The sequence below is a fragment of the Chlorocebus sabaeus genome, chromosome 12, assembly GCF_047675955.1.
Source record: "Chlorocebus sabaeus isolate Y175 chromosome 12, mChlSab1.0.hap1, whole genome shotgun sequence".
Lineage (NCBI taxonomy): Eukaryota > Metazoa > Chordata > Mammalia > Primates > Cercopithecidae > Chlorocebus > Chlorocebus sabaeus.
In genome coordinates, this window is record NC_132915.1 from 29,521,568 (window position 1) to 29,538,846 (window position 17,279).

The following is a 17,279-nucleotide window of genomic DNA, read 5'->3' on the forward strand; positions in this document are numbered from 1 at the left end:
TGCTCAATGAATGTCAGCTATTTTAACTGAGAGAAGGATTAGGTTTTGTTCCTCGTAATGCAAACTATCATCCTATTTGAACTATCTTGGCCAATCCATTCATTAAGCTATGACAACAGTCTGGCTGGGACATCTCCTTCCCAGTGGATCTCAGGGTTTCTGGGCCTGGCTATTCATGTGCAAGCTTCCACTTTCACTACTGCTTGCTGTGCACGTTTGCAGGGCTCCCTGCTTGCTCAGAGAAGGTGACCGTTCCAGATGGTACTCTTCGTTAGCTCAGTAAACATCAAGACTATTAAAAAGAGTTAAAACTTCCTAGACTTGTCAAATGTATAGAGACAGAAAGTAGAATGATGGTTGCCAGGGTCTAGGGATAGAGGGGATGGGGAATCGCTCGTTAAAGGGTATAGAGTTTCAGATTTTTTTTTTTTTTTTTTTTTTTTTTTTTTTTTTTTTTTTGCAAGAGAAAAGCGTTCTGGAGGTTGGTTGCACAACAATGCGAATGTGCTTAACACTATTGAATTGTGCACTTAGAAATAGGTAAGATGGGCCGGGTGCAGTGGCTCTCACCTGTAATCCCAGCACTGGGAGGCCGAGGCAGGTGGATTACTTGAGGTCAGGAGTTCAAGACCAGCCTGACCAACATGGTGAAACCCCATCTCTACTAAAAACACAAAAAATTAGCCAGGTGTGGTGGTGCATGCCTGTAATCCCAGCTACTTGGGAGGCTGAGGCTGGAGAATTGTTTGAACCTGGGAGGTGGAGGTTGCAGTAAGCTGAGTTTGCACTACTGCACTCCACCCTGGGTGACAGAGTGAGGCTCCATCTCAGGAAAAAAAGAAAAAAAAAAAGAGGTAAGATGGTAATTTTATGTTAGTTATATTTTGCCACACTTAAAATAAACTCACTTGGTCTGACTCTGTTTTGGAAAGTTTTCCATAGCTACAGTCTTCATTGAGCATTTAAAGGGGTTACATTAACAAACTGAAATGCAAAAGGGATGCTTGAGGGGGCCTGTGCACCGTGCCACATAATAGAAATTGTAAGGATCTGAAAAAGGTTCTATTCAGCATACACCAATCTTATGACCTTGGAGGACAAGGTACTTAAGCAAGTCTGAATGGTCTCATTGGGAATAAGACATATCTACCTAATTACCTTACTGGGTCATTGTAAGGACTGGAGATCATGCATATGTGTCCGTTGGCAGAGTTCCTGACCCGTCTTGGGCATATGTGGGAGTGGGCAGCATTTATATTTCACCTTCCTGTTCAAGACAAACGTGAAGAAGATGAGATGGGAAGATGCTTTCTCCACCTTCAAACATTTGAAGAGGAAAGTAAACTTACTCTGTATTGTTCCAGGGGGTAACACTGGTATCAGAGGGTGAGAGTTATAGGCAGGGAAGCTTTTGGCCTGGTTTTCTAATGGTCAGACAGGCTTCCTTAGAGTGCAGCAGAAGCCCCATCCCAGAAGGACTGATGAGAGGCCGAGGCACAGTGAGTCATCAGTGATTGAGAAGGATTTAACGAGAAGTGGAACTCAGTGATTTCAGAGCTGCCTATAATCCTAATTTCTATGAAAGACTTGTGAGAATAAAACTTAAAGGTAAAAATCTTCCCAGAAATCATTGGCCCCCAACCCAAGAGTCAAAGGTGCATGTACACTAACTCTGACTTTTCTTTTGGCAGGAAGGAGATCGCCTTAGTGATGAAGACTTATTCAAGTTTTTAGCTGACTACAAAAGATCTTCGTCCTTACAGAGACGAGTCAAGTCAATTCCAGGTATGAATGGCATCTTTATCCTCTTTAGCTGTGCCCAAACGCTTATCATTAGACACATTCTTTGTCTAATGCCAGAATTTATAAAATCATGTTTGCAGCCATGGGCGGTGGCTCACGCCTGTAATCCCAGCACTTTGGGAGGCTGAGGCAGGCAGATCACGAGGTCAGGAGATCGAAAACATCCTGGCTAACTCGGTGAAACCCCATCTCTAGTAAAAATACAAAAGATTAGCTGGGCGTGGTGGCAGGCACCTGTAGTCCCAGCTACTCGGGAGGCTGAGGTAGGAGAATGGCATGAACCCAGGAGGCGGAGCTTGCAGTGAGCCGAGATCACGCCACTGCATTCCAGCCTGGGCAACAGAGGGAGATTCTGTCTCAAAAATAATAATAATAATAATAATAATAATAATAATGTTTGCCAAGTGAAATGTGAGATTTTGTGTTAGGGGTTAAGAATCTGAATTGTGGCCGGGTGCGGTGGCTCAAGCCTGTAATCCCAGCACTTTGGGAGGCCGAGACAGGCGGATCACGAGGTCAGGAAATCGAAACCATCCTGGCGAACACGGCGAACTACTAAAAATTACAAAAAACTAGCCGGGCGTGGTGGCAGGCGCCTGTAGTCCCAGCCACTCGGGAGGCTGAGACAGGAGAATGGCGTGAACCTGGGAGGCGGAGCTTGCAGTGAGCTGAGATCCAGCCACTGCACTACAGCCTGGGCGACAGAGCAAGACTCCATCTCAAAAAAAAAAAAAAAAAAAAATCTGAATTGTTCTGTTTTTGGCAAACCTATTAATATTTTTTAATTTTCTTAAAGGATTGATTTCATAAACAAACCTTGTGCTTTAGATCTGGTTTCTCAGATAATGAGATAATTGTTTAAACAGAGGAGCCCCTTTAATCAAATAAAATATTATACTTAGTATTAAAAAAGTGAATGTGAGATGCTTTGGTAGAAGGCAAAGGCACCTTCCTTATCCTCACTCAGCAGCCCTGGAGGTACTTCTGTAGCATCCTCAGGCCCACTGAAGCCAGTTTGGTTTTTTTTGTTTTTGTTTTTGTTTTTGTTTTTGAGGTGGAGTCTCACCCTGTCACCAGGCTGCAGTACAATGGCACAATCTCAGCTCACTCCAACCTCTGCTGCCTGGGTTCAAGTGATTCTCTTGCCTCAGCCTCCCGAGTAGCTGGGATTATAGGCGTGAGCCACCGCGTCCAGCTGGAAGCCAGTTTTAAAACTCCCAATTTTTACTGCTAGCAATGCAGGGAAGTTACTTAACTATATAAAATTATACTGTGGTAATTCAGGAAAGAACTTTAAAAATCCTCTAATCCATTCCTTCTCATTTTACAATTTCTTGCTTTATATTTTATTTTATAGAAGCTAAATCTCAAAGGTTATCATGACACACTTTTTTCAAACTGTAGGAAATTAGCTCCAAAACCTTTTTATAGTACTATAGTTTGTTCTTATTTTCATGAAAGAAACACAGTGCAACAATCCTTCTTGATTCCTTCATAACATGGCAGTTTCTTTACTAGAACATTCCTATTTTCTCTCTTTAGGCTTGCTCAGACTGGAGATTTCTACAGCTCCAGAGATCATCAATTGCTGTCTGACTCCTGAAATGCTGCCTGTGAAACCCTTTCCTGAAAACCGGACACGCCCATACAAAGAGATTTTGGAATTTCCAACACGAGAAGTATATGTCCCTCATACAGTGTACAGGTAAGAAACACAGGTTCAGGCCAGGAGCCACAGGTTCAGGCCGGGTGCGGTGGCTCACACCGTTATCCCAGCACTTTGGGAGGCCAAGGCAGGAGGATTGCTTGAGCTCAGGAGTTTGAGACCAGCCTGGGCAACATGGCAAAACCCTGTCTCTACAACATATACAAAAATTAGCTGGGCATGGTGGTGCATGCCTGTAATCCCAGCTACTTGGGAGGCTGAGGCAGGAGAATAGCTTCAACCCAGGAGGCAGAGGTTGCAGTGAGCCAAGATCGCACCACTGCACTCCAGCCTGGGGGACAGAACCAGACTGTGTCTCAAAAAAAAAAAAAAAAAAAAAATAGGAAAAAGAAAAAGAAAAAAAGAAAAAGAAAAAGAAAAGCAGGTTCTTGGAAAACCATTGAACTCACATTCTGAGTTTTTTTCTCATCCTTCAACCTGTCTTCCTACTTCCTAAGTTTTAGGGAAATGAAATGTGGTATTTATGTAATGATAGGTGATTGCCACATCTCTTTCTAAACATAGTTCACCTAATTCTCTTTAACAAGAAAGTGTTACTTCAGATGTAATTGTAGTTTAGGATTATAGTGGACATATGTTTTCCAGAGATTAAAAAAAAAAATCTGCTAGTCATGACCTTTGTTTTCCTCTGTGCAGAAGGACATACTAGAAAAAGAGCAATGTGACCAAAATGTGCTAGTTGTCAAAAGAGCTAAAGACTAGCTCTTTCCAATAGAATTTACAGCAATAACATAATAGCGGCACACATTCCAAAAGAATTTATGGCAGTAACAGAAATGTTCTATATGTGTGCCACCAGTACAATAGCCACTAATCACATGTGGCTGTTCAACATTTGAAATGTGGCTAGTGCAATGGAGGAACTGAAAAAATAATTTTAATTAATTTTAATTTAAAGTCAAGTAGCTGTATGTGTCTACCATATTGGAGAGTACAGAGCTAGACACCAAAGGCCTAACAGGTTGGGCTGCCTTGGTTTCTGAATTGCATATGGTGGCACCTGACCTATTCTGTGTGGTCTGGAAGAAGTGCTTGTCAGCACACATCTGCCAAAGGCATTAATGCTCATACAAGTCTTTATTTTGAGAATATTTCCCTTAATGCAGAAAATGATGCTGTCTATAAAGAGCATCTCTTCCCCACCATCCAGAAATAACATTGCTGTTTTCTGTATTTTTATATAAAAGAAATACAGTGGTACTGATTCGGTTGAAGTCTTCTTTATCCCCAGTCTCCAGTCACAGACTTTTACCTCACCTCCTAAACTTTTATCATCAGGAAATTATGTGTGTCCTGTTTTTTCTCCTTTTACACACACTTACACACACACCCACATCTGTGAACACTCAATGCCATTATTTTTATAGTCATTTAAAATTTACACAAATGACTTCACACTCTAGGTCAGGGGTCCCCAACCCCCGGGCCATAGACCATTACTGGTCCTTGGCCTGTGAGGAACCAGACTGCACGGCAGAACATGAGCAGTGGATGAGTGAAGCTTCATTTACAGCCGCTCCCCATGGCTTGCATTACCACCTGAGCTCCTCCTCCTGTCAGATCAGTAGTGACGTTAGATTCTCACAGGAGCACGAACCCTATTGTGAACTGCATATGCGAGGGATCTAGGTTGTGCACTGCTTATGAGAACCTAATGCCTGATAATCTGTGGCTGTCTCCCATCACCTTCACATGGGGCCCTCTGGTTGCAGGAAAACAAGCTCAGGACTCCTACTGATTCTGTATTATGATGACTTATATAATTATTTCATTATAGATTGCAATGTAATAAGAATAGAAATAAAGTACACAATAAATAGAATGTGCTTGAGTCATCCCAAAACCATCCCCCATCCCCCACTGCCACCTCAGTCCATGGAAAATTATCTTCCATGAAACTGGTCTCTGCTGCCAAAAAGGTTGAGGTTTGCTGCTCTAGCTGTTATATTATACTTTGTTTTTGTCACTCAAAAGATTGATTTGTTTTTCTTTTTTCTTTTTTCTTTTTTTGTTTGAGTATTACTATGAAGTCATGAGTCATTTTTCTTTCTACTTACCCAGATTTCCACAAATTTTACCAATGTGAACTTTTTAATGGCTTACATTTTTAGAAATATCAATATTGATTCATATAAAGGTTTGTTGTTGTTGTTGTTGTTATTATTATTATTATTATTATTATTTTTTGGGATGGAGTCTCGCTCTGTCACCCAGGCTGGAGTGCAGTGGTGTGATCTCAGCTCACTGCAACCTCCGCCTCCCAGGTTCAAACGATTCTCCTGCCTCAGCCACCCAAATAACTGGGTCTACAGGTGCCTGCTACCACGCTCAGTTAATTCTTGTATTTTTAGTAGAGACAGTGTTTCACCATCTTGGCCAGGCTGGTCTTGAACTCCTGATCTCGTGATCCACCTGCCTCGGCCTCCCAAAGTGCTGGGATTACAGACGTGAGCCACCATGCCCATCCTGTTATTTCTTTTAACTGCTGTATAGTATTCCTTTGTGAAGAAGCCATATTTTATTCATTTCCTTGTTGATATGCATTTATGTCTTTTTCAAGTTTTCAGCTCTTAAAAACACTATGGAGTAAGATTTTTTGTCTTTGCCCCTCTGTACACATTTGTGAAAGTTTCTTTAAGAAATACACCTAAACATGAAATTACCAAGTCACAAGTAATATACATTTCAGTGTTAGCTTTCTAAAATTTTACATTTGCAGTCCTAACAGCAGTGTAAGACAATTTCCATTTTCCAGTTCCTCACCCATACTTTCCAGTAGGACATATGTGGAACTAAAATGCAAAGAACTTCAGAGCTCACCTGATCCAAGCATCCCCACCCTTACATTTCCAGATGCACAAAAATTAAGACCCAGAAAGTATAAGTGAATGGTTCCTTGATACCAAAAATTACAGCGAGGTGGCCAGACACAGTGGCTCACACTATAATCCTGCTGCTTTGGGAGGCTGAGGCTGGAGGATCGCTTGAAGCTAGGAGTTTAAGATCAGCCCAGGCAACATAGTGAGACCCCATCTCTACAAAACATTTTAAAAATTACCCAGGTGTAGTATCATGCATCTCTATAGTTCTAGCTACTCAGAAGGCTGAGGCAGAGGATTGTTGAGCCCAGAAATTTGAGGTAACAGTGAGCTATGGTCGTGCCACTCCTCTCCAGATCAAGCAACAGAGTGAGACCCTATCTCTAAAAAAAAAAAAAGTTTACAAAATAAGATTATAGTGAGAAACACAAACAGCTATTCACACAGTTAGGAATGGAGAGTTCTTCATTACAGTATTCAGGAGGTGTACACATATTTCCCCATTTAATCCTTCCTGGTGCAGCTCTTCATTTTCAATCCTCACTCCTTACATCTAAACTTAGTCCCCAAGTCTTCCTCCTAGATGAGATAAGTGTTCTTAGGATGCAGTAGTTTCAATTCTCTATTCCTTAGAGGAAGATGAAGGCATGAAAATGTTTGCTTATGGATGCTTTGTATCTTTTAGAAACTTTATCCTATAATCGGGGAAAAAATGCTTGTGGCATTGGAATAGATTTATTTGCATCCAATGAACTCTATAGTTATTCAACTTCCCCTGAGCATTTACTCACCCACAGGTGGCATTTACAACGCTGTCTACTCCTTGCTGCAAACATTATCCCTAATTACATCACAGGGGGACTTAGAACACATTAGCGCACTGAATGATTCAGAAATGTAGGAGGCCAAAGAAGGACAAGTCTGGATGGTTTTCAATGGACCCAACTTGTCATCATGAGAAACAGACCCGCAAATACAGTTAATATTCTTGAGCTGTACTGGGCACTGTAGAAGTGCCAAGGACACCCCGTTAGAAATGCCAGGGCCACCCTGTTAGAAACCAGGTCTTTACTCTGGGGAATGACGGAAGAGACTTCTCTCTAGTATGGTTGTGGCCCCCTCTCTTGGCTCCCAGGTCGCCATATTTTATAGTCTATTTAAGGAAAGAGAGAGAGAATGAACTTGGTTCAGAATCTTCATGAAAATTTCACAGAATTTAGGAAGCATCTTTCCTAAGTCTCTTGTTTTAAATTTTTGGTTTTCTTCTCCAGTTCTTGTGTGCTTTAGAGTGGTTTTGATTAGATTGGTCTTGACAGTTCCCCAGTCCCAGATGAGTGTCCCCTTTCCTGCACCTCCCCCCATCCACGACGTGAAAATGGAAAGAATCCAGTGAAGTTTGAACCCCAGATAAAATTGGCAAGCTAAGTTTGCCTTGGGTGACCTCACCTTTTCATTTCTGTCCATTTTCCTCTCTTTGTTCCTTGCCATCGCCCCATACCTCAAAAAACCTGGGCCTCGTGGCTTTTCTATACTGATCCCCAAAATAAAAGTCTCTTTTCAAGCAAAGATCTCTAAACTCATTCGCTATGGTATCGATAACAGGTATGGATTCGTCTTATCACTCCCAAGAGTATTATCATTTTGTGCCGGGTGCGGTGGCTCCTGCCTGTAATCCTAGCACTTTCGGAGGCTGAGGCAGGTGAATCACCTGAGTGAGGTCAAGAGTTCGAGACTAGCCTGGCCAACATGGTAAACCCTCGTCTCTACTAAAAATACAAAAAGTAGCTGGGCATGGTGGTGGGTGCCTGTAATCCCAGCTACTCAGGAGGCTGAGGCAGGAGAATCGCTTGAACCCAGGAAGCAGAAGTTGCAGTGAGCTGAGATCCTGCCATTGCACTCCAACACTCCAGCCTGGGCAATAGAGCAAAAAAAAAAAAAAAAAAAAAAAAAAAAACCATTATCATTTTGGTGGGGACGGCAGTTCCTATTTCTTAACTGAAGAAATCCAGATTTCTTCTCATTCCAAGAGTCTGTCAGGTAACTGTCACTGTTGATGTTGCTATTTCCATGCCAATCAGTAATCCTGGTCATAGTTGTATCCCTTAAAGAGATCAAATAAATGAAAATGAAGATTTGTGGGGCAGATAAATTCAGGGATATTTCTTCATTTATAGAGGATTCACCTCATGAATTTGAAATATGGCTTGACTTATACAAAGTTGATCTACCTGGAACTTGTAGATAATACATCTATCGGGCCAAACAATAAATGCTTACACTGAGAAAGCCAGGTTTGGGATTTCAAATTCATGTGCCCTTAACATAAACTGTAGAGCCCCCTTGGGTGGAGGGAACTATTACCTGGTTTTAATGGCAGATGTCATCTGGCCTTGAGTGCCAGTGGTAACCAGAGTCACACATATGGGGATTTTGGTATTGATGAGGGTTGCAGTTGAACATCACCTGAGTTGAACTCTAGTTATCTTTACCTCTCTTAAAGGAGCAGCTGCCACAGAGCCTCAGGTGAAGTTGGCTTGGGATAGACCGGCATTGCCTTCCAGTCCCCAGTCTCACCTTCCTCCCACCTCTTCACTGCCTCTTTTCTTTGCCCTGCCCCTTCAGGTGTCCTGTGCAGGGCACCATTCGAGTTGCATTCTATTGTATTAGGTTGGTGCAAATGTAATTGTGGTAATGTGTGAGTGCTGCCCCGTGTCTCTACCTTATTCAAGTTTCTTTAAGGAACAGCTGTAGATGAGTTCTGGTAGCACTGGGTAGTGCTCCCGGAAGTATCCCCATGGGTCAGTGGGGGTTGGGCATTCATAAAATAAATCCTTGCTCTAACAATAGAGACCAATTTCTAGAACCAGAAGTGTTCATCCCAGGAATGACCAGGGGCTCCCAAACCAGGGCCTTGGGCCCTCTGCAGTGCCATGTGCGGCCTCTGTGGGTTAGAGGCATGGAGCTAGATCAGGGTCCCCTGAACCAGAGCCAGGTAGGAGGCTCTGAGAAATCAGAAGCAGAAGGACAGCAATTCTGAAAGCAGAGCAGAACAGCTGGAAAGACTGAGTTGATGAAAAGGATTATCTAAATCCGAGCTTGGCCTTCCCTGCTCTGTGTTCTGATGAAGAAAATACTAGTGGTTTGCCTAGGAACACATTTTCACCAACTCCTGGCTTATTTTCCATGTGGCCCAACAGCTGATACTAGAGACACCAGCTGCTTTCTGGTGGGGGCAGAATGAAAACAGCATGGGCTGAAGCCAAGGCCCAGCGAGGCCTTCAAGGGCATCCTATCCTGAGGCCCCCAGGGGGGTATGTGCAGAGATCATAGGCGCTGAAGTTGTAATGAGCTTGTTAAGCTCCCTGCCGTCCCTTTAACTGGTGATTACAGTAAAGAGAGCCACATAAAGTACATTTTCATCTCTCATTTCAGCCCCCGAGAGCCTCTGAGGTCTTGTTTATCCGATTATCAGACTTGCTGTGGAGGACTGTGCTTGCCGAGAACAAGCATATCAGTTGGAGCATGATTTCTCTGATGGATAATTAGCTGTTTTCAGCACTCCTCCTATTCAACTGAATGTTCTCAGACCAGAAGTCTGATCTGACCTAACGGGGATGTGCTCGCATATCGCAGTGGAGTCTTAAGGAGTACTACACGCCTTTTCTTCTACGGTGGAAAAAGAATGAATACATAGCATGTATGCAGGAGCTGACCGGAAGGAACATCTGCGAGTTATGATTTAGTGACTAGAATTTCTAAGGAAAGAAATGAACCAGAAATAACTCCAAACGAAGTGGTTAGGAAGGGGGGCAGAACATGGGGAGTATCTTTGAAAGGGACTTTATTTCATCCCAGGAAATGGATTCCCAGTTTAAGCCCAGTCAGCTCTATATGAGGAGTGGATCTTCTCAGTGCTGGGGGAAGGAAAGGTGGTTGTGCATCAGAGTTAAGTGTCCAGCCCCACCCTGGAGACTCCCATTCAGGAGGTCTGGGATGGGGCACTGGTGGTCTGACACTCTCTTTTGTTTAAATCAAATCTTCCCCCTCTTTCTCATGGAAGGGAAGCTTCTACCAACCCTTAGTGAGTTCCTCTACTGTGTGGAGTTGTCCAATGCTCCATATCAGGCACAGCGGCTCACACCTGCAATCCCAGCACTTTGGGAGACCAAGGCGGGAGGATCCATTGAGCCCAGGAGTTCAAGACCAGCCTAGGCAACATAGTGAGACCCTGTCTCTACAACAACAGCAACAAATTAGCCAGGGGTGGGGGTCCGCACCTGCAGTCCCAGTTACTTGGGAGGCTGAGACAGGAGGATCGCTTAACCTAGGAAGGTCGAGGCTACAGTGAGCCATGATCATGCCCACTGCCCTCCAGCCTGGGCGACCAAGTGAGACACTCTCAAAAAACAGAAAACTCTGTCCTAAGTATAAGATGTTTTGGAAGCCCAGTCCTTGGTTTTGCTAGGCTTAGCAAGCAGTTGCTTATGGAACAGAAGCTTTTATAAACAAACCATTTACTTAGGAAGGGCAGTAGCAGCCCAGGCAAAATCTAGTCATTTAAATTAGCCAAGGAATGGAGACAAAGACAAAATGAAATTTCTGGTGCTGGTTGCAGCTTGGTCTCAATAATAAATCAGGAACACAATCCCCGCATTCCTAATGCCTTGCTCCAAAACTCAGCAATCCTCCTATTTGTAAAAACGAAAAAATTCAGGAGGGAACCAATTGCCTAAGGTTACGACAGCAAAGCTACCGTTCCAGTATAAAATTCAACCACTAGAGGGCACAATTCACTTACTTTCTAGATTCAGATACACGACTACCTTTTTCGTCACAAAACATATGAAGTCGTGATTTATGAAAGTAGGACGCATATTTTACTTTTTGCCCTTGAAGTGCAAGACCAAGAAAAACTGAAAAGTATTTCAGCGTCCTACGTGATCACTGTTGTCATTTTTCGCAAAGGATTTTATTCTAGCCTGTCAGTTTCTGCCTCCTTTCATTAGTAAGTTCTGACCTTAGACCTCTGGCATTTTTTGGGAAGGTGTAGTGGGGAGGGGGATCAAGAGATGCATCCCTTAATGTAGCTAGAGATGGAAATCTTATCATTTTGGGGAGAGTTGCTTACTATAAATATTTACACATTCACCAATTCTGCCTCGTATGTAAACCAAAGAATGTGCCGACTTTTCCTAGAATCATGGTTGAGGCAGGTAGGAAGTAGAAGTAAGGAGGTGCTGTGTATATTAGTGTCACTGATTCCACCGTTCACAACTCCATATCACTCTCCTTATTTTATACTCATTTGAGTCCACAATGCTTTGGTGTTACAGCCCATATACAACTGTCCTCCCTGAGAGTCCTGCTGTCGGTTTAACAGTGACGAATGTCATTTTTCCACTATCCTTTGCATAGAATTCAGCAGGAAGGTTCACGAGGCATCGTGTTTCTACATGGGTTACATTGGTTGATGGAGGCAGAAGCAATGGACAAGTGGTGATGAAATTAAGGCAAAGTTAGGCTTGCATTTGACTGTGATCTTGAATAAGTTTGTCTAGATTAGAGGGAGCACCTAAAATCCAAAAAGCCTTTTTTCTGTGATGTCTATACTTTTGTTAGTTTTAAAAATTATTTTTTTAAATCAGTCCTTTGAAGTGGCTTGTTCTCTTCTGATGAGACAGCTTTGGGGAACTGTTTAGTCTTATTTCTTTTCTGACTGGGAAGTTGTGGGGACGCTACTTTGTAGCTTTTTCATCCTCAGTTCTGACCTCCTCATGTACTTTACAGATTCCCCCAAAGGTCGGCATTCATCCACCTTTCCCTGGGAGTGTTTGGCCATCTCTAAAGCAGAGGTATTTTAACAGCTCTCCTTAATGGATATCCGTGGTTTCAGGCCTCAGACAGGCTACCCTTGGGTCCTCAGCAGAAGTAGGGAATCATCTCATACTTCCGGATCGTCTTATACTCAGGCAAAATATGAGATGCTGCATCAGGGTTTCCCAAGGAAAGAAACTGAGTGGGAGGTGCAGGTAAACCCCATAGTACAAAATAGAACAGAGCTGTCAGGAGTTGAAAGGACTGTATCTTGACAGCATAATAAGGTAATTGTTTAAAACCATGGCTAATTTATCAGATGTCATGTATGTCTTTTATGGTTAAAAGATGAAATTTCTTTACCCACTGGTATAAACAACAGAAAGATTCTAAAACTTTCAAAAAATGTGCCAGTTCTGCCTGCGTTGTTTCATGTTCTTTGACAACTTTCAAAATGTAAACTGAGATTCATGTAACTATTAGTGGGAATATAAATATCATGGCTTTATAAGGATAAAATTAGAGGAGCTTAACATAATGGCTCATTTTAATGATTTCTAAGGGGTTTCCACGCCCAGGCTAATAATTGTACATTTAGCAATAAGAAAATCTCAAAGCCTATTTCTTATCTTTCCCTAGAGTTATAACTTTTAAACCCAACCTGGTCGTTCCTTTTGTACCACTCCACTCACTCGATAAGGGTGACATGGGCTGAGCTTTCTCTCCTATCAGGGTTCAAAGACAAGTTTAGTAGCGTTTCTAAACTTCCCTCAATCAGCTCACAGGAAACAGACCAGTTTCGTTATCCTATTAACAGATTTACATTTCTGTTCTCTCAAAGTGTCAGTTAATGTCCTTAAAGGTAATATGCACAAATATACACGATAGTCTCTGAATTTTTCTCGGAAACCTTAGAATTCTGATTCATTCTCTTTGGCTCGGACTTGGGTGAATTTGCTTCTCAGAGTAGGGGCATGAACAATTATTCTTCACTTAATGTAATCTGTTTCTTATTTCTCTTTCCCCCACCCTCCAATAGCCCTTCTGAGCTTGTTTGTTCTTCCCTTACTCCCATTGTTGAAAACGTGGCCTCCCCTCATTCTCACCTTTCCAGAAATCTCCCTGTGCTCCTCAAGCTTGGCTCATCGCAAACTTGGAGTTCTGTTTTCTCATGCCTTTCTTGCATTTTCTTCTTTTAAGAGACAGGGTCTTGCTCTGTCTCCCAGATTTGGAATGAAGTGGTATGATTCTAGCTCACTGCAGCCTCAAACTCCTGGGCTCAAGCGATCCTCCCACCTCAGCCTCCTGAGAAGCTAGGACCACTGTTGTGTGTCACCACGCCAGCTACTTATTTTATCTTTTCTAGAGACAAGGTCTCACTCTGTTGCCCAGGCTGGTCTTGAACTCCTAGCCTCAAGCAATCTTCCCACCTCAGCCTCCCAAAGGACTGGGAGGTGCCACTCTTCTTGCATTTTTTACCTTTGCATTATTTCCTGGTTACAATACTTTTAATGACTGTTGAACTAGATTCTGCCAATGTACATGTCGTCTAGGACACGTTCATGCCACTTTAATTCTCTTAGAACATCAATGAGATAGTCTTACTGGGGAGAGAGAAAGGGCAGGGGTTTGGTTTTCTGGCAGGTTTTCTTTCACTTTAATAACCAGCCTACCCTCGGCGGGGAGGAATTGATTGATGGCTGCTTCCTCTTTTGTAAAGAACAAACATCAAATTAGTGGTTTGTCCTCACTCTGTGGATAAGCGGAGTAATAACCCCTGTGCTCCTCAATGCCGCTCCCTGCATTATTTTGAAACCTATATAATTTTGTTTAGACGGAACGTAGATAGCAACCTTAACGGGGAGGAATGTGGAAGAAGAATCACTGAAGGGGGAGCAGTCAGCCTGACAGGCGGCAACTCTGGTGCCAAAGAATGGACACAGGATCAGAGCTGTGGACCTCCGTCCTGATTGAAAACTTCCTGAGGGTGGCAGAGATTCATACTATTTCTCCCATCAGGACAAAAATCAGCGTGTTGGAGCTCACTCAGGAAGTGCTTTTTGGGATTGACATGGGAAGGGGATGAGGCCAGTTGACAATTAGCCTAGTTCACTGGGGTTTTGTTGTAGGAGCTGGGTGGTGGCACCATATGGCCAACAGGAGACACCAGTGACATCCCTAATTTCTTAGCTTCCTGATAGGTCCTGGTAGGGTCGGGGGTCCACCAGGATTTGCCTTGTATGGTCTACCTCTGACTGAAATTAAACTCTAAGTCGGTAACTGGGCTTCGAGCATGTGGCAGTTTGGAGAAGGAAGTGGAGAATGCAGTAGCAGCAGGAGAAATGTTTGATGTTGCTAAACATCAACTCCACGGCAAACCTAGAACTGGGGGAATGGGAGGCATGGTGCGGGTAGCTGTTGACACACAGCTCTGGACACAGCTGCCTGCAAAGCTGGATGGGACTCCAGGCAATAGGCTTTAGGGCCTAACTGCCCTGTCAAGGTCACCGATTGTGACAGGAGCCATGGTCCACAGCATTGAGCATAGAATTATTATTACTACTAAGCATGAGCCTCACCATGATGCTCTTGGGGTGGAACACAAGAGCCCAGAGAGAATATGCTTCTTTTATGGAACCTCTAATGTTTCCTCCCAGAGTTGTGATGAAACTGAACCAAACTCTAGCATGAGAATTGGTATCGCAGGTCAGCAGCCAAAACAAGTGGTGACACTTGGCCAGGCATGGTGGCTCACGCCTGTAATCCCAGCACTTTGGGAGGCTGAGGTGGGTGGATCACAAGGTTAAGAGTTTGAGACAAGCCTGGTCAACATAGTGAAACCCCGTCTCTACTAAAATACAGAAAATTAGCTGGGCGTGGTGGTGGGCACCTGTAATCCCAGCTACTTGGGAGGCTGAGGCAGGAGAATCGCTTGAACTCGGAGGCAGAGGTTGCAGTGAGCCGAGATCGCACCACTGCACTCCAGTCCAGTGACAGTGTGAGACTCTGTCTCAAAAAAATAAAAAATAAAAATAAAAATAAATAAAAAGTGCTGATGCTTAATCTAGCTCTGAAAGAAATGAAGTCTATAAGAGGGACTGTTAACCCTCAAAATGGTCTGGGGATGCTACATGAAGTCTGTAAGAGGGACTGTTAACCCTCAAAATGGTCTGGGGATGCTACATCCCCTTGTGGACCTGTCACACTGCTGTGAGTATAGGGAGTGGGAACCCTTCTTCTCAGCTCCTTCCTCACCATGTGTCATTTAGGGACAAAGGGAGCAGGATATCTGCCCTTTGAAAAATCTCATATGCCTAGCAATACTCATCATCCTGTGAATAATGTTGATGCATTCACTTAACCAATATTATAAGCCCCTGCTGTGTGTCAGACACTATGCTCGGTGCTGAAATAGACAAGGAGGGGTGTCTTTGAAAGCAAATCCCAGTCTCCTAAGAGACACTAGAACCACAGGCAACTACGCTGATCTATGCAATGACATGTAATGCAACTTTGCCCTGCAACCACCTTGAGATCTTTGAAAGTTCTCCTATCTCCAAAACTCAGACAAATCCTCTCTCTCGCCAAGTGCCTAAAGCAAGGACATATGTTTATAGAGGTAGCTGGGGGCATTTGGCCAATTTATTTCCTGGCAGACCTGCTGTTTCACCCGATTCCAATACTTTCTTCCCCAACCCAAACCAAGGCATCTAGCGATGTTAAAAACTTCAAGAGTGATAAAACAAGCATTTTAATGAAGATTATTGATTTATTCATTGGCTGTTTCTTTAAATAGATAGAGAACTAATGAAGGATCTACCCCAAATAACCAAAAATGTCAGCCTCAGCACCAGCAGAAATTGGAAGCGTTCTGGTATTTATATGTGTTTTGCTCAGCTGGCAGATTTGTTGTAGGAAACTATTTGCAAAGCCTGGGAAAAATGTGCTCCCACTGTCTGTTAAAGGAACATGCAGGTTGTTTGGTGCTGATTCTCCATCTGACAATTCTGTCTGGTGGCCTTAAAAAAAAAAAAAATACAGCATAGTCCAGATTTGGACTATGCAAATGGTATCTTTAAACTTAACTTTTAGATCTTGAGCAAAGCCAAATATTGAAATGTTTATTTTGGTTTTAACTGCAGGAGGTTTTCATTCAAAATGTGTTGCTTTAGGGGAAAAGGAAGGATGTTTATACTAGGTACTTTTTAGCATTCTTCTTTAGGAGACATTAATTAATTTAGTTCATATAATCAAAACTGGAATCAAGGAAAAATTATTTATACTTTTAGAAATTCTCATGTTCTTATACTTCTTTGGAGACTGAATTGACTCCAAAGAGACTATTTTGTGATTAAGAGTATTTTTGTGGCCGGGCACGGTGGCTCACGCCTGTAATCCCAGCACTTTGGGAGGCCAAGGCAGGTGGATCACCTGAAACCAGCAGTTCAAGACCAGCCTGGCCAACATAACAAAACCCTGTCTTTACTAAAACTACTAAAATTAGCCAGCTGTGGCAGCGGGTGCCTGTGATCGCAGCTACTCAGGAGGCTGAGGCAGGAGACTCACTTGAACCCGGGAAGCGGAGGTTGCACTGGGCCAAGATCACGGCATTCCACTGCAGCCTGGGTGACAGAGCAAGTCTCCGTCTAAAAAAAAAAATAGAATATTTTTGTATAGGGAGTCATTATAGTATGTCCTTAGACCAGGAGGTCCTGTGGAGGCAGAAATTTTTGAAGTAAAACCTTTTTTTTTTTTTTTTGAAGGAAACACATATTTAAATATCAAAGAACACTGGACATATACTTTTTAAAATTTATATACTTGTATTAGTTATCTATTTCTAAACAAAACCTTTGCAGCTCAAAACCACAGTCATTATCTCGCAGGTTTATGTAGGTTATGCAGGTGCAGCTGACCTGCTTGGTCTGAGCCTTGGAAAGGCTGCAGTGAGGATGTCAGCCTAGGCTGCTGTCACGGCAAGGGTGTCCTGGGGGTGGATCCACTCCCAAGCTCACTCCTGTGGCTGTTGGCAGGATGCAGTTGCTCATGGGTGGTTAGGCTGAGGGCCTCAGTTCCTCACTAGGCCAGAGGCTTCCTTTAGTTCCCTCACATGTTTT

At 43.1% G+C, this 17,279-nt stretch overlaps 1 protein-coding gene across 2 annotated transcripts in view; it reads left to right on the forward strand.

Moving 5' to 3' along the window:
• The window catches only part of DOCK8 (dedicator of cytokinesis 8), a 238,068-nt gene that overhangs the window by 111,594 nt on the left and 109,195 nt on the right, over positions 1-17,279 (forward strand). For both annotated transcript variants that reach the window (XM_007969410.3, XM_007969411.3), the window contains 2 exons: positions 1,692-1,785; positions 3,346-3,508. In XM_007969410.3, coding sequence (XP_007967601.3) covers positions 1,692-1,785; positions 3,346-3,508 — 257 coding nt within the window. The remainder of the gene's footprint in view (positions 1-1,691; positions 1,786-3,345; positions 3,509-17,279) is intronic.